Below are 18457 nucleotides of genomic sequence, written 5' to 3'. Positions count from 1 at the left end.
CTGTGGGACCTTAAAATGATCTGTATGTGTGGGGTACAGAGATGAGGTAGCCATTCAAAAATCATGTTAAACACTATTATTGTAGAGAGTGAGTCCATGCAACTTACTATGTGACTTGTTAAGCACATTTTTACTCCTGAACTTCAGTTTTTTTTCTAAGAAACATAATTCCATTTTGACATTATGGGGTATTGTGTGTAGGCCAGAGACGGCAAATCTCAATTTCATCAATTTTAATTTCAGATTGTAACACAACAAAATGTGGAAAAAATACTTTCAAATTACTTGTCCTGTCCTCTCTTACTTTTCTTCAGCTCCCCCCAAGGTCTCAGAGATTCAGCTCACAGAGGCAGGTGATGACTCCGGTAAGATGAACTCAAGTTCATTTAAAATACAAATGAAAGTACATTGCATATCAGGATTGGAGTCAATTCCATTTCAACTTGACCATTTGCGTTTTTAACAGTTTTGACAATATAGCATACATTTTTATCCAAAACGACTTACAATACAGTCCGTGCAAAAAAATGTTTTGTGTGTGTGTAAGATCCCTGTGGTAATTGAACACACAACCTTGGCTTTGCCAGTGCTGCACTGTTACAAACTGAACCACACAAGTCTATACGCTGCATGTCTCTTTCCACTCTCCTCCAGGTGTGGTCACCCTGACCACCCAGGCCTCGTGCTTCCATCCAGACATCATCACCTTCCGTTGGTTCTGCCAGGGAGGCGAACTGAGCCCCGTAGCTTCCCAGGCCCTGTCTGCCCCACGGCCCGACACCCAGGGCTTCTTCTCAGCCATGAGCCAGTGCAAGCTGCCCCGCGCCGAGCTGGAGCACGGCAGCACCAAGGTGTGGGTGAGCGTCCATCACATCGCCCTCAAGCACCCCGTCACCCGCGAGACCCGAGGTGAGAGGAAGGTGGTGTTGTGAGGGTTAAAGGTGTATTATTTGTTACCTTAAATATAGTTTATGGAAAAGGAGAGACTGCAATCCAAGCTTAGGTTTTATTTACCTAAGAGTCCACAGACTGCTTTTAGGCTAAGGAAACAAATACATAATTTCATAATTTGGGTCAACTACCCCTTTAAGGGGGTACAGTGAATTCGGAAAGTATTTCAGAACCCTTGACTTTTTCCAAATGTTGTTACATCACAGACGTATTCTGAAATTTATAAAATAAGCAATTTTCCTCACCAATCTACACACAATACCTAATAATGACAAAGTGAAAACTGGTTTTTAGAAAAAGTTTACAAATAGAAAACAGAAATACCTTACTTATATAAGTATTCAGATGCTTTACTATGAGACTCGAAATTGAGCTCAGGTGCATCCTGTTTCCATTGATCATCCTTGAGATGTTTCTACAACTTGATTGGAGTGCACCTGTGATAAATTCAATTGATTGGACATGATTTGGAAAGGCACACACCTGTCTATATAAGGTCCCACACTTGACAGTGCACATCAGAGCATAAACCAAGCTATGAGGTCGAAGGAATTGTCCGTAGAGCTCCGAGACAGGATTGTGTTGAGGCACAGATCTGGGGACGGGTACCAAAAAATGTCTGCAGCATTAAAGGTCCCCAAGAACACAGTGGCCTCCATCATTTTTAAATGGAAGAAGTTGGGAGCCACCAATAATCTTCCTAGAGCTAGTGATGATGCACCTTCCTGAGCAATCAGGGGAGAAGGGCCTTGGTCAGGGAGGTGGCCAAGAACCCGATGGTCACTCTTACAGAGATCCTGAGTTCCTCTGTGGAGATGGGAGAACCTTCCAGAAGGACAACCATCTCTGCAGCACTCCACCAATCAGGCCTTTATGGTAAAGTGGCCAGACGGAAGCCACTGCTCTGTAAAAGGCACATTGCCAAAAGGCACCTAAAGGACTCTCAGACCATGAGAAACAAGATTCTCTGGTCTGATGAAACCAAGATGGAACTCTTTGGCCTGGTGGCCAAGATTCACATCTGGAGGAAACCTGGCACCATCCCTAAGGTGAAGCATGGTGGTGGCAGCATCATGCTGTTGGGATGTTTTTCAGCGGCAGGGACTGGGAGACTAGTCAGGATTGAGAGAAAGATGAACGGAGCATAGTACAGAGAGATCCTTGATGAAAACCTGCTCCAGAGCGCTCAGAACCTCAGACTGGGACGAAGGTTCACCTTCCAAAAGAACAACAATCCTAAGCACACAGCCAAGAAAATACAGAAGTGGCTTCGGTACAAGTCTCTGAATGTCCTTGAACCCGATCGAACATCTCTGGAGAGACCTGAAAATAGCTGTGCACAGACACTCCCCATCCAACCGGACAGAGCTTGAGAGAATCTGCAAAGAAGAATGGGAGAAACTCCCCAAATACAGGTTTGGCAAGCTTGTAAAATCATACCCAAGAAGACTCAAGGCTCTAATCGCTGCCAAAGGGGCTTTTTTATTTAACTAGGTATGTCAGTTATTTACAATGACGGCCTACCAAAAGGCAAATGGCCTCCTGCAGGGACGGGGGCTGGGATTAAAAATAATAATAATAATAATAATAATTAAATCAAAATATAGGACAACACACACATCACAAAAAGAGAGACAACACAAAACTACACAAAGAGAGACCTAAGACGACAATATAGGATGGCAGCAACACATGACAACACAGCATGGTAGCAACAGTAGCAGCACAAATCATGGTACAAACATTATTGGGCACAGACAACAGCACAAAGGGCAAGAAGGTAGAGACAACAATACATCATGCAAAGCAGCCACAACTGTCAGTAAGAGTGTCCATGATTGAGTCTTTGAATGAAGAGATAAAACTGTCAAGTTTGAGTGTTTGTTGTAGCTCGTTCCAGTCGCTAGTTGCAGCGAACTGAAAAGACGAGCAACCCAGGGATGTGTGTGCTTTGGGAACCTTTAACAGAATGTGACTGGCAGAACGGGTGTTGTATGTGGAGGATGAGGGCTACAGTAGATGTCAGATAGTGGGGAGTGAGGCCTAAGAGGGTTTTGTAAATAAGCATCAACCAATGGGTCTTGTGACGGGTATACAGAGATGACCAGTTTACAGAAGAGTATGGAGTGCAGTGATGTGTCCTATAAGGAGCATTGGTGGCAAATTTTATGGCCGAATGGTAAAGAATATCTAGCCGTTCGAGAGCACCCTTACCTGCCGATCTATAAATTACGACTCCGTAATCTAGCATGGGTAGGATGGTCATCTGAATCAGGATTCGTTTGGCAACTAGGGTGAAAGAGGAGCGATTACGATAGAGGAAACCAAGTCTAGATTTAACTTTAGCCTGCTGGTGTGATATATGCTGAGAGAAGGACTGTGTACCATCTAGCCATACTCCCAAGTACTTGTATGAGGTGGCTACCTCAAGCTCTAAACCCTCAGAGGTAGTAATCACACCTGTGGGGAGAGGGTCATTCTTCTAACCAAACCACATGACCTTTGTTTTGGAGGTGTTCAGAACAAGGTTAAGGGCAAATAAAGCTTGTTGGACACTAAGAAAGATTTGTTGTGGAGCGTTTAACACAAAATACGGGGAGGGCCAGCTGAGTATAAGACTGTATCATCTGCATATAAATGGATGCGAGAGAGCTTCCTACTGGCTGAGCTATGTTGTTGATGTAAATTGAGAAGAGCGTGGGGCCTAGGACCGAGCCTTGGGGTACACCCTTGGTGACAGGCAGTGGCTGAGACAGCAGATGTTCTGACATTATACACTGCACTCTTTGGCCTGGTTTGGTAACTACCTTTCTCAAAGACCCCTCAGAGACACCAATACTCCTTAGTCGGCCCACAAGAATGGAATGGTCTACCGCAGGTATTCCCAAACTGGGGAATGCCGTTGGGGGTACGCCAAATAAAAATGTGATTCACATTTAAAAAATATATATATTATATTTTCCAATGGGGCTATACATTTGGGTGAGATTTCTTTCTCGCCTGAGTAGCCTCGTTTCACTGCCAAAAATAAAATTAAACCACCTAGTGTTCAGCTAAATAAAAACACAATGTCAAATACAGGTAGCCTAGTCAAATAATTAACATCCAATCACATTAACCGTTACTCTCTCGCGGGAATTCCACTAACGGTCCGTATATAGCCAAACGTAGCTTCTGCTCATTCCGTTTGCTCGAAAATGGATAAATGGTTTAAAAAAAGTAAGGCCCGCATCCATAGAGAGACATACCAGCTCTACTGGTAGTACTGCTACTACCAGCAGTACTACACCTGCACCTGTCGACGACACAAGTTGTTCTGTTTCTACGAGCACATCCAATGCTAACATCAGTAATTCTACATTTGTTGTTAGCCCAGCTAGCATGGACACTGACAGTTGTCAATCTGATGGAGCCGAAGAGCTACTACCCCCTTACCCGGGAAAGCACCAAACAACAGACAGTGACGTTGGACCATCGAAGAGGTGCAAATATGTGGGAAACTTCTGACCAACTAAATGTGATGAAATAAATAAAAGCTGAAATAAATCATTCTCTCTACTATTATTCTGACATTTCACATTCTTAAAATAAAGTGGTGATCCTAACTGACCTAAGACAGGGAATTGTTACTCGGATTAAATGTCAGGAATTGTGAAAAACTGAGTTTAAATGTATTTGGCTAAGGTGTATGTAAACTTCCAACTTCAGCTGTATATTCAATGTGCGGGACAAAATTGAGGCTATGATTAAGAAGTTGGATCTCTTCTCTGTCTGCATTGACAAGGACAACACATAGGTCTTTCCATCATTGTATGATTTCTTTGCGTGCAAATGATCTCAAGCTTACGGACAATGTCATATAGCGAAGTACCTGAGTGAGTTGGGTGCGCACCTAATGCAGGTACTTTCCCGAAACAGATGACACAAACAACTGGATTCGTTATCCCTTTCATGCCCTGACTCCAGTCCACTTACCGATATCTGAACAAGAGAGCCTCATCGAAATTGCAACAAGCGGTTCTGTGAAAATGTTATTTAATCAGAAGCCACTGCCAGATTTCTGGATTAGGCTGGGATCAGAGCATCCTGCCTTGATAAATTGCACTGTTAAAGACACTGATGCCCTTTGCAACCACGTCCCTACGTGAGAGTGGATTCTCGGCCCTCACTAGCATGAAAACTAAATACAGGCACAGACTTTGTGTGGAAAATGATTTAACTTCTTATGGCTGAAGGGGCAGTATTGAGTAGCTTGGATGAAAGGTGCCCATATCAAACGGCTTGCTCCTCAGTCATAGTTGCAAATATTTGCATATTATTAGTAGTATTGGATAGAAAACACTCTAAAGTTTCTAAAACTGTTTGAATTATGTCTGTGAGATTAACAGAACTCATATTGGCAGGCAAAATCCTGAGTTGAAATCAAAACAGGAAGTCAGAAATCTGAGCCTCTGTGTATTCACCAGAGTCCCTAAAGAAATCCACTTGAGATATTAATGATGTTGCACTGCCTTGGGGTTCCACTAGATGTCAGCAATCAACAGAACTAAGTCTGATGACTCTAATGTGAAGGGGGGTCGAATTAGACAGAATTTAGTATCAGGTCCCATGAGGTGACCATGCATTCCCCAAGCGCGTTCACGTGAGAGGCAGCTGTGTTCTATCTCTCAATTGAAGTCGTTATAGTTCTCCGGTTGGAACGTTATTCAAGATGTATGTTAACTACATTCTAAAGATTGATTCAGTACATCGTTTGCCATGTTTCTACTGACTGTAACGGAATGTTTGGACCTTTCGTCACGTTATAGTGGTCGCGCTTTGAGACTTTGGTTAGGGTTTTGGTAAACAATTCGAAAGTAGCTAATTTGACATAAATAACGGACATGAACGAACAAATCAAGCATTTATTGTGGACCTGGGATTCATAGGCCTACATTCTGATGAATTCCTCAAAGGTAAGGAAACATTTATCATGTATTTTCTGGTTTCTGTTGAGTCCAACATGGTGGCTAATTTGGCTAATCACCTGAGCGCCGTCTCAGATTATTGCATGGTTTATATTTCCGTAAAGTTTTTTTGAAATCTGACATAGCGGTTGCATTAAGGAGAGGTATATCTATAATTCAATGTGTATAACTTGTATTATCATCTATATTTATGATGAGTATTTCTGTTGAAACGAAGGGCTATGCAAAGTCACTTGATGTTTTTGCATTTAGTGAATCTTGTCGCCTCAATGTAAACTCAGATTTTTTGATATAAATATGAATTTAATCAAACAAAACATGCATGTATTGTGTAACATGAAGTCCTATGAGTGTCATCTGATGAAAATAATCGAAGGTTAGTGATTCAATTTTATCTCTATTCTGGTTTTTGTGAAGCTATATTTAGCTGGGGAAAATGGCTATGCTTATTGTGGTTTTGTGGTGACCTAACATAATCGTTTGTAGTGCTTTCGCTGAAAAGCCTATTTGAAATCGGACACTTTGTTGGGATTAACAACAAGATTACCTTTAAAATGATATAAAACACATGAATGTCTGAGGAATTTTAATTATGAGATTTTTGGTTTTTGAATTTGGCGCCCTGCACTTGGACTGGCTGTTGTCATATCGGTCCCATTACCGGGACTGCAGCCATAAGAAGTTTTAAGACTGAGATTCTCTCCAATACCACACAACATTGCAGAGTTACATGCATCCTTTCAAGCACACCCTTTTCATTAACCTGCTGTGAGTTATTCACAGTTTTCGATGAACAAATAAGGTTTAATATGTAAGATGGTTAAATAAAGAGCAAGATTATTATTATTTGTGCCCTGGTCCTATAAGAGCTATTTGTCACTTCCCACGAGCCAGGTTGTGACAAACTCACACTCATTCTTATGTTTAATAAATGTGTCGTATAGTGTGTGTGGCAGGCTTACAATGAAGGCAAAAAACAACATTTGAGAGTGCGCTGACCCTGGTTGAATGTTTGAAGAGGTACGGGACTATAAAATGTTTGGGAACCACTGGTCTACCGTATCAAAAGCTTTGGCCAATTCAATAAAAATAGCACCACATTGCTTAGAATCAAGGGCAATGGTGACCTCATTGAGGACATTTTAAGGTTGCAGTGACACATCCATAACCTGAGCGGAAACCAAATTGCATACCAGAGAGAATACTATAGACATGAAGAAAGCCAGTCAGTTGATTATTGACAAGCTTTTCGAACACTTTTGATGAACATGGCAAAATAGAAATAGGCCTATAACAGCTAGGATCAGCTTGATCTCCCCCTTATAATAAAAGACGAACCGTGACTGCCTTCCAAGCAATGGGAACTTCCCCAGCGATTATAGGGGCAGCAGAAAGGGTATAAACCATCTGACCAAGATGTTTTTTGGGGGTCAAGTTTAAGGAGCTCCTTTAGCACCTCGGACTCAGTGACTGCCTGCATGGAGAAACTTTGTAGTGTGACAGGGGAAAAAGAGGGAGGAGCATCGGGGCTAGTCGCATTAGAAGGGGTGGGAGATGAGGAAATGTTGGACGGGCAAGGAGGCATGGCTGAGTCAAATTGGAATCCTGCTTTAATGAATTGGTGATTTAAAAGCTCAGCCATGTGCTTCTTGTCAGTAACAACCACATCATCAACTTTAAGGGATATGGGCAGCTGTGAGGAGGAGGGTTTATTCTCCAGGTCTTTAACCATTTTCCAGAACTTCTTGCGGTTAGACCCACAGAGAGAGAACTGCTCCTTAAAGTAACTAACTTTGGCCTTCCGGATAGCCTGAGTGCACTTATTTCTCATTTGCCTGAACGAGAGCCAGTCAGCCTAAGTATGCGTGTGCTGAGCCTTTCGCCAAATGAAATTATTGAGGTGGAGTAACTCTGCAAGATCACCGTCGAACCAGGGGCTGAACCTGTTTTTAATTCTCATTTTCTTTATGGGGATGTGTTTGTTAACAATATCAGTGAAAATATATTTTAAAAAGGTCCAAGCGTCTTCGACAAAGGGGATCAAGCTGATTCTATACCAATTTAAAGAGGCCAGGTCATGAAGGATGGCTTGCTCATTAAAGTTTTTTAGAAAGCTTCTATGACAAATCAGGACAGGTCGTTTCACTGAGCAGCCATTATGAACACAGGCTGTAAAATAGTGATCACTAAGGTCATTACAGAAAACACCAGACTAATACCTATCAGGATTATTTGTGAGGATAACATCGCGGAGAGTAGCCTTTTCTGGGTGTTTGGAGTCATACCTTATGGGATTGGTAATAATCTGAGAAAGTTTTAGGGAGTCTTTCTGCCTTAGGTTTAAGCAGGCTTTTACGAGAGCAGAAATCAGTGAAACAGATATCAGAGCACAAGTCAAAATTGGGGCTAGTAACAATAGATGGGCCAGGGTGTACATGTACATTTCCAGATATCATCAACAGTAATACAATCAATGCACAGCAGAGGACAGGGAGAGCTCTGCAGTGCTGATTTATGACATTTGAATGTGCATTAGATGGAAACAAGATCATATTATACAGCAATTTCATCAGGTAACATGAATACAAAGCCGGCGAGAGGTGGTTAGAATAGGATGGGAGGCCAAGAGTCCGTGTAACCAATAGAGAGTCAGAGTACTGAGTGTGGGAACAAACATAGTATGTCCCACGGTTGGGTAAACAAGAAAGTTCATAGTCAACAAAGCATGCAGGAGTCGTGAGGCAAATAGCAAAATGCACAAGAAAACAATTATAACGACTTGGGGCTAGCCATTGTACGTTCGAGTCACTCGCCCCAACAGTGCCTGTGTGCTGGAGGCGAGCGAAAGCTCGGGAGAGAGGGGGGAGTGGTGGGGGTACCTGTACCAGACAGGGGGAGACAACCAGGGCAGACGGAGAACAGATCGCCAGGTGGAATCCAAGCAGCAGTGCAGCAGGCAACGGGAGTATGTGTCACACCCATTTTGGAGAAGCTTTTATCTGGAGGCAGATTTCTTGTAGAAAATGCCAGTAGATGGTTTCTGAATGGCAGGAGGGGGCTTCAAGGCCTTTGGATTTGGGTAGGGTAGCCTGCCATTTGTTGGGCTCAAAGGCCCTCTCACTTCACACGTCAGTGCTAATTGAAATTGTATCTGGTCTGTCTGAGTTCCAGGTTGGATGGTAGCTTGGTAGTATTAATCCTTCCAGGTCCTTTTGTCCAAAATTAGGTTGTAGAGGTTTGAAGTTTTGATTTGGAGTGAAGGTTATGCTGTGGAGTGTAGTGCCCTGTATATGTCCCTACCAAAAACCAAAGTTGATCTAACTCCAAATCTATCTTTTTGTAAAAAAACATGTTGAAAAATGTGAGAGCTAACATGCAGCTGTGTTTCTCTCTCTCCCTCTCTGAAAGTTGGATGATGTTGCATGGCTTACGTTTTTTGAGTCATGTTAAAAAAAAAAAAATCTGAGCGGTAGATCTTGGCTTGCATTTTGACTCAGTGATCTCGACTCAGAAAAGGTTGGTGAACACTGTTCTAGAGTGTTTCCTGTTAACACTATCAACGTTTCCCTTTACTGTGACAATTGGGATCAGTGCAATTTTAGCCACTTTCAATGCAACATCCCGAAACAAAACGAATTACGCAAGAGATTTTGTTGTCGGCAGAACGCATCGGAGTAGGATTCTATTGCATTGATATGCACTTCTCAGCCCAGACTAGTTTACACAGACCGGTGTGGCATAAACAATCAAAGCTGCAGTAGGCCTATATATAAATAGACCATTTCCATATGTGACTCACCACCTGGATTCGGTCTTATGTAGCAACATTTGAATTTCAGTTTTTTACACTACAAAATGGTATATCATACACTGCATTTGAGGAAACAATGGGAAAGCAATTCTGCTTTGAAAGTTGATCAACTTGTAAACTCACTTTTGAGAAAACCGTCTTTCAATGTTTTGGTACTACTATTGGAGAGGCCTTTGTCAAATCAAATCAAATTTTATTGGTCACATACACATGGTTAGCAGATGTTAATGTGAGTGTAGCAAAAGGCTTGTGCTTCTAGTTCCGACAGTGCAGTAATATCTAACAAGTAATCTAACAAATTCACAACGACTACCTTATACACACAAATATAAAGGGATGAATAAGAATATGTAAATATATGGATGAGCGATGGCCGTGCGGCATAGGCAAGATGCAGTAGATGGTATAGAATACAGTATAATCATATGAGATAATGTAGGATATGTAGACATTATTAAAGTGGTGTTATTTAAAGTGACTAGTGATACCTTTTTATTAAATCCATTTATAAAAAATAAAATAAAAATAATATTTTTTTATTTAACCAGGTAGGCTAGTTGAGAACAAGTTCTCACTTGCAACTTCGACTGGCCAAGATAAAACAAAGCATTTCGACACATACAACAACACAGAGTTAGACATGGAATAAACAAACATACAGTCAATAACACAATAGGATTTTTTTGTTGTCTATATACAGTGTGAGCAAATGAGGTAAGGCAATAAATAGGCCATGGTGGTGAAGTAATTACCATATAGCAATTAAACACTGGAAAGGTAGATGTGCAGAAGATGAATGTGCAAGTAGAGATACTGGGGTGCAAAGGAGCAAGATAAATAAATAAATACAGTATGGGGATGAGGTAGTTGGATGGGCTATGTACAGGTGCAGTGATCTGACAGCTGATGCTTAAAACCTCTTTAGGCTAGGCGTGCCGCTAGCGGCACACCTTCGACAACATCCGGTGAAATTGCAGGGCGCCAAATTAAAAATACAGAATTGTAAATATTTAACATTCATGAAAATACACATGCAATACATCAAAATAAAGCGTAACTTCTTGTTAATCCAGCCGCGGTATCAGATTTCAAAAAGGCTTTCCGGCGAAAGCATACCATGCGATTATCTGAGGACAGCGCCCCGCATACAAATGCATGATAATCATTTTTGAACCAGGCAGTTGTGATACGAAAGTCAGAAATAGCGATATAAAATATGCCTTACCTTTGAAGATCTTCTTCTGTTGGCACTCCAAAAGGTCCCAGTTACATTACAAATGGTCATTTTGGTCGATAAAGTCCTTCTTTATATCCATAAAAACTCAGTTTAGCTGGCGCGCTTCAGTCAATAATCCACTGGTTTCCCTCCATGAAAATGCATACAAAATGAATCCCAAACGTTACTAATAAACTTTTCCAAACAAGTCAAACAACATTTATAATCAAACCTTAGGTACCCATATACGTAAATAAACTATCAAATTTAAGACGGAGAATCGTTATTGTCTTTACCGGAGATAAACAAAAAGAACTCGCACTCGTCCATGCGCATGTAAACACTACAAGCCAAAATGGGAGCCACTTACAAAAACCACAACTTCTACCTCATTTTTCAAAAAAACAGCCTGAAACTCTTTCTTAAGACTGTTGTCATCGATTGGAAGCCCTAGGAACTGCAATCGGGGAGGATTTCGCCTTATAATAAAAGTGCCAGCCATTGAAATCAGTGGTAGGATTAATTTTTCTGGGGGGGGATGGTTTGTCCTCGGGGTTTTGCCTGCCATTTCAGTTCTGTTATACTCACAGACATTATTTTGAACAGTATTAGAAACTTTAGAGTGTTTTCTATCCAAATCTACCAATTATATGCATATCCTAGCTTCTGGGCCTGAGTAACAGGTAGTTTACTTTGGGCACGTTTTTCATCCGGACGTGAAAATAGTGCCCCCTAGCCCAAAGAGGTAAATGTGAGTCTGAAAGGAGAGTTTACAGTCTAACCAGACACCTAGGTATTTGTAGTTGTCCACATATTCTAAGTCAGATACGTCCAGAGTAGTGATAATGAACGGGCGGGCAGGTGCGTGCAACGATCGGTTGAAGAGCATGCATTTAGTTTTACTTGCATTTAAGAGCAGTTGGAGGCCACGGAAGGAGAGTTGTATGGCATTGAAGCTCATCTGGAGGTTAGTTTCCACAGTGTCCATTGAAGGGCCAGAAGTATACAGAATGGTGTCGTCTGCGTAGAAGTGGATCAGAGAATCACCAGCAGCAAGAGCGACAACATTGATGTATACAAAGAAAAGAGTCGGCCCGAGAATTGAACCCTGTGGCACTCCCATAGAACCTGCCGGAGGTCCGGACAACAGGCGCTCCGATTTGACACACTAAACTCTATATGAGAAGTAGTTGGTGAACCAGATAATTTGTAGTCAGCAGTAGGGGAGTGATTGTTTCCTGCAAGAGCACAAAACAAATACATTTCTAGACATCTTTGAAAAGCTTTGTCTTAATGGGGTACTGTTGTATTTTGAGGCGGTCTTGAATAAGCTAAGTAGCCAATAGGCAGAGGGTAGCATCATTTGTCTGATTCTCTGTAATAATGGTATCAGAATAATAATGCATTTTATTTTGTAAAGTGGTTTCTTCCATTAAACAACACAACATTTTCAGTCGCCTCCTTGTCTGAAGGACAAGTGGATAAACAGGTTAATGTCAACCCCTGCGTGTTTTTTTTCAAAAGTCTCATTGAATGTAGGCCTAAATTGAACACCACACATTGGCTGTTACTGTAGGCTGAATGATAGAACAGCTATTTCCATGTTAAAATGTTATGGGATGCATTTATTCCATTGTTTTTGATGGTTGGCCACACTGGTTAGACGTACATTATGATCAAATAGCCACAGTAGCCTACATGGCCACTGTTAAAACTGTAATTTAAAGCGGGTACAGCCTCAGTGGTCACAGTAAACATGCGCTGGAAGTTGCACAGAACGTTACATTTTGCGCTCGACACACCTGAAATTTGCTCAGTGCGGATTTTTTTTGGAGGGAACATTGGTCATGACTAAATGTATTCCACTCATCTTCAATTACATCTTGTTCCTTGCAGGTTTCATAAAGAGGCCCAATGTGTCCGAGATCATCAGCTCTGCCTCCTCCCCTGGTCAACATTTGACATTGGGCTGTGACATGACTGGGTTCTACCCTCCAGGCATCTCAGTCACCTGGCTCCGTCTGAGAGAAGGAGAGGTGGATGACCGAGAGGAAGAGGTGCTAGAAGGAGGAGAAGTCTGGGGGCCCCTGCTGAGCGGTCCTAGTACCTACCGTGCCAACGCCACTCTGAGGAAGGGGGGAACAAATGAAGAGAAGAAGGAGAGCGCGGGAGGGGTGGTGTGCCGAGTGGAGCACTGTTCGCTGGAGGAGCCCATCGAGAGACGGTGGAGAAACATTCTTATCGGTACCTGTCTCTCTCTAGTCTGCATTCATGTAATGTGAACATTGTTAGTATAGACTTCATTTAAATGTTGTTTAGCAGTACGCCAACTGTTTTAAGACTGTAACTGGTCGTATGCACTTTCTTATACGTTATGAATAACCTATCAAACAGTATATATATATTTTTTTTAAGTATATGTACATTCAAGGAATTCTATCTACTATACATTTTCCAAATACTTTGACCTTTAATCCTCCCTTTTTCTCTCTCTTTTTCCCAGCTGCTCCCTCCATCCCCTCCTCTCTTACTGTCCGTTGGACCAGCGAGGGTGTTGGGGTTTTCAATCTCCTATTGACGGGAGGCCACCCAAAAGCTAAAGTGCTCTGGGCAGCAGGGGGCACCACCCTCATACCGCTGGTGTCCAACGAGACAGGCGGGAAGGGAGTGGACGGACAGAGAGAGTTTAGGAGTGTGTGCGCTTTGGAGAGATCCACTTGCTGGCTCAGTCAGACAGACGGAAATGGTCAGATGGACAGTTGGAAAAACGGACACACACTTAGTGGGTTTTTATTAACACTAGTGAAACAGTACCTGTCCATGTTAGAACTGGATTGTGTCCATTAAGCATCAAACGGAAGAAAAAGGACTGAAAAGGGAGGGACTACAAGCATTTGTCTAATATGAAACGCTAATTTTAGTTTTCAGTTTCAAAACAATTTGCAACGATTTGCCTTATTGAACATCTCCCTGTTTCGACCCAAGCTAATGCTATTGTGGCTAATTAAGTCAAGGTTATGTGTGCTCATGCAAACTCATTGCACCTATGATTTAAGTTTAAACATTAGCTGTAAGTGTGCAACATTTCATAAGCATATTCATTAGTAATACAAATCCTATGCAGTACTTGTACATGCGTTCACATTTTATCCAGTAAAGCGACTAAATATCTCCTTATACCTCTTAATGTCTGTAGAAACAGAAGCCGCAGTCGCTGACCCCGAAACGGAAGGAATAGAGTACATTGACGCAAGAGACGGAGAGAACAACAACGTGGAGAGAAAGGTGACGCAGATGGAGGTGGAGGATGAGAGTAGGGATGAGGAAGAAGAAGGCATGGAAACGTTGCACATAAACAGGGTGAACGTGAGAAAGGGGCCCAGAGGGGAGGAGAGAGCACGACTGAGAGTGAGCGTGGAGATCACCCACCCGGCCCTTAAGCTGCCTGTGCACCGAACATGGACAGGTATTGTATTACACTGCTTATCCTATAAAATCATTCAAATGTACGTTTTCTATACCATAATACATACAGGCCTATCCAATGAAACCGTTATACTATAACATTGCTATGCTGTCAAAGTAATAGCATATATGAACTAGATGGTAACTTTAAAAGTAAAGTTGTTGGGCTTGCTTTAGCTCTTTGCAAGTGTTTTTGTGGTTATGGAAGAAGTTTAAAAAGTTTTACTTTACTATTTAAAGCAAATCATACATATAGACAAAGTAAAATAATTGGTCTGATTATTTTTGATAGACTACTATATCAACCTTTATTTCTTTTGATTAGTTAGATCGCAAAAAATGGCTAAACTACAGTTGTTGCGTGTGAAAACTGATACAGAACAAAGCGATCTTCTGTCAGAAGATGGGAATAAAAGGCAGGATCATGTAGAGAACACTTAGGAAAGCAAAGCAACTCAATCATTCATGCTGTGGGTTTCAGATAAATAGATGCGCGATTTACTTTTGTGAAACGTTTAGTGTAAGTTAAATTTGATTTTAGTTGAAAGATGATGTAATGAAAAGGTTTTAGGCTATTATTTGTGGCAAGAAATATGATGGCGGATCTAGTGATGGCAGCTCTTTAAAAGTATTTTTGTGGTAGTTGAAGAACTACGTAGAATAGGTTTGTATATTGCATTCGGAAACTATTCAGACCCCTTGACTTTTTCCACATTTTGTTACATTCCAGCCTTGTTGGTTTTTTTAGTCATCAATCTACACACAGTACCCCATAATGACAAAGCAAAAACATTAAAATAAAAACTGAAATATCACATTTACATAAGAATTCAGACCCTTTACTCAGTACTTTGTTGAAGCACCTTTGGCAGTTATTACAGCCTTGAGTCTTCTTGGGTACGCTACAAGGTGGCACGCCTGTATTTGGGGAGTTTCTCCCAGTCTTTCCTGCAGATCCTCTCAAGCTCTGTCAGGTTGGACGGGGAGCATCACAGTACAGCTATTTTCAGTTCTCTCCAGAGATGTAAGATAGGATTCATGTCCGGGCTATGGCTGGGCCACTCATAGACATTCAGAGACTTGTCCCGAAGCCACTCCTGCGTTGTCTTGACTGTGTGCTTATGTTCGTTGTCCTGTTGGAAGGTGAACCTTCTGGAGCTCTGTCAGAGTGACCATCGGGTTCTTGATCACCCTCCTGACCAAGGCCCTTCTCCCCTGATTGCTCTGTTTGGCCTAGCAGCCAGTTTTAGGAAGAGTCTTGGTGTTTCCAACTTCTTCCATTTCAGAATGAAGGAGGCCACTGTGTTCTTGGGGACCTTCAATGCTTCAAGATACCCTTCCCCAGATCTGTGCCGCGACTCAATCCTGTCTCAGAGCTCTACGGACAATTCCTTTGACATCATGGCTTGGTTTTTGCTCTGACATGCACTGTCAGCTGTGGAACCTTATATAGACAGGTGTGTGCCTTTCCAAATCATGTCGAATCAATTGAATTTACCACAGGCGGACTCCAAGCAATTTGTAGAATCATCTCAAGGATGATCGATGGAAACAGGCTGCACCTGAGCTCAATTTTGAGACTCATAGCAAAGGATCTGAATCAAATCAAAGTATATTTGTCACGTGCGCCAAATACAACAGGTGAAATGCTTACTTACAGGCTCTAACCAATAGTGCAAAAAAGGTATTAGGTGAACAATAGGTAAGTAAAGAAATAAAAACAACAGTAGAAAGACAGTGAAAAACAGTAGCGAGGCTAAATACAGTAGCGAGGCTATAAAGGTAGCGAGGCTACATACAGACACCGGTTAGTCAGGCTGATTGAGGTAGTATGTACATGTAGATATGGTTAAAGTGTCTGCATATATGATGAACAGAGAGTATTAGTAGCGTACAGAGGGGTTGGCGGGTGGTGGGTGGCGGGACACAATGAAGATAGCCCGGTTAGCCAATGTGCGGGAGCACTGGTTGGTCGGGCCAATTGAGGTAGTATGTACATATGTTTATGAATGTATAGTTAAAGTGACTATGCATATATGATAAACAGAGAATAGCAGCAGCATAAAAGAGGGGTTGGGGGGCACATAAATGCAAATAGACCAGGTAGCCATTTGATTACCTGTTCAGGAGTTTTATGGCTTGGGGGTAAAAACTGTTGAGAAGCCTTTTTGTACTAGACTTGGCACTCCGGTACCGCTTGCCATGCGGTAGTAGAGAGAACAGTCTATGACTGGGGTGGCTGGGGTCATTGACAATTTTTAGAGCCTTCCTCTGACACCACCTAGTGTAAAGGTCCTGGATGGCAGGAAGCTTAGCCCCAGTGATGTACTGGGCCGTATGCACTACCCTCTGTAGTGCCTTGCGGTCAGAGACCGGGCAATTGCCGTACCAAGCAGTGATGCAACAAAGTTTTTATCAGAATTTTGGGGGGAGTGGTCAAAATGGCAGTTTGGAAAAAGTTAGATGAACATGTCGTTGATATTACTTCTGAGTTCAGATTCGAAAAGCAGAGAAGTAGAGGAAGATTTTACATGTTCTAACCTTTTGTCTAAGAAGTAGTTGGCAAAGTGGTCAAAGTAGCTGATTTGTGTTAAAAGTTGCATCATTGCATTTACAGTGAATGGAATGTTGAAAGTGATGATGTCACAATGGGGCCTTTAGAATGCTGAGGAAATCCCATGAAAGTGGATGGAGGACAAAAAGTGTAATAGTTTAAAAAGTAAAAAGATATCAAAAAAAATTCTGCAAGCACACTAATCCAGACCGATCTGCATGTTTTGACGTTTGAATGACGTTTATAGTTTAAACAGTGTAGGAGGAATCGCGTTCCAACGAAAAATAAGAAGTATGTCAAAGATTTAAAATGGGGGTCTTGCGTTCACAAACCCCACTAATAATACAGTGTAACTACAGTGTAATAAGTCAAAAATTTGTCAAAGATTCAAAGTTGGCACTTTTGCTTTCGCAAGCCCCATTAATTAATGAATATAATGCATCACAATAAATACACTTAACTTATATGCAACGTACAGTATATCACAGGACATACTTATGAACAAGACATACCTCTAACTCCTGTCTTTTTTGTTGTTGCAGAGCCCAATGAAGAGGTTTAATCTTCACTGTGAATGGGGCCTACAGAAGGTGTTTATTTTATATAACATAGATATAAAATACTTATGGTATACGACTCCTCAGGATGTCACACTTTATCCTATAAGTAAGCATTTCACTGTTAGTCTACACCTGTTATTTACAAAGCTTATGACAAATACATTTGATTTGATGCTTGTTCCCGCATAAGGTCATTTGTAATTGTATGATTCATACATTTCATATTCATGTCATGTTTCGTTTCAGGTTCAGCGCAACGTTTGTCGCATAATCTTCTAAAAACATATACATTTTCGAAAATGTAATTTTGTCAATAAAATCTTGGTTCACTTTTTGTGCAGCATTTCATTTTAGTTGGGGGGACAAAACATCTTCCTTTACGCTGACATTGTACTGTGTTGTTCATTGTTTTTGCATGGGGACAAAATGTGTGAGCCTGATGCGTTTCAAAAATAGACGTGGTTCTCTGTCTCTTGCTTTTACCTCAACCACTATTGAAACAAGGGGAGTGCATTTCACATGCCTTCACATTGCACATTTCACACACTTCAGCCTTGATCTCAGTGTTAATAGTTAAGTATTAACCTTTTAATTATTTATAATTATATTACTTATGTTCTGTGCCATGTCAATGCATAAGCTGTATCATTGGGTTGGTGCTTGTGTAGAACTTCTAACCCGTTCCTCTCCGTCTCTGGCCCACACTCCAGTACAGTAAGTGGCGGTAAGGCACCTTTGAATGTCAACCGCCGATACACGCCACATAAACTGTTTTGTGAATTCTTCCCTCACTTCCTTTCTTGACGCAAGTGCCCGGAAGTGCCCGCAAAACTGGATTATAAATCATTCCCAAGTGATCAGACACACCACAGGACGATTTTCAAAAGGACGTAGGTTAGTCCCTCGCAATGATTTATTTGATCTGTCTGGCGT

General features: G+C 41.6%; 1 protein-coding gene across 1 annotated transcript in view; it reads left to right on the top strand.

The window, feature by feature from the left end:
• Nucleotides 1-17842, top strand: part of si:ch211-180a12.2 — a 58941-nt gene extending 41099 nt beyond the window's left edge. Inside the window, exons 8-13 of the mRNA XM_038990751.1 lie at nt 315-365; nt 655-909; nt 12842-13189; nt 13449-13727; nt 14142-14411; nt 17507-17842. Coding sequence (XP_038846679.1) covers nt 315-365; nt 655-909; nt 12842-13189; nt 13449-13727; nt 14142-14411; nt 17507-17526 — 1223 coding nt within the window. The 3' untranslated portion in view covers nt 17527-17842. The remainder of the gene's footprint in view (nt 1-314; nt 366-654; nt 910-12841; nt 13190-13448; nt 13728-14141; nt 14412-17506) is intronic.
• Nucleotides 17843-18457: the final 615 nt, after the last annotated feature.

The sequence above is a fragment of the Salvelinus namaycush genome, chromosome 4 (assembly GCF_016432855.1).
Source record: "Salvelinus namaycush isolate Seneca chromosome 4, SaNama_1.0, whole genome shotgun sequence".
Lineage (NCBI taxonomy): Eukaryota > Metazoa > Chordata > Actinopteri > Salmoniformes > Salmonidae > Salvelinus > Salvelinus namaycush.
The sequence above is the reverse complement of the archived record's forward strand: the minus strand, read 5'-3'. Positions and strand labels throughout refer to the sequence as shown.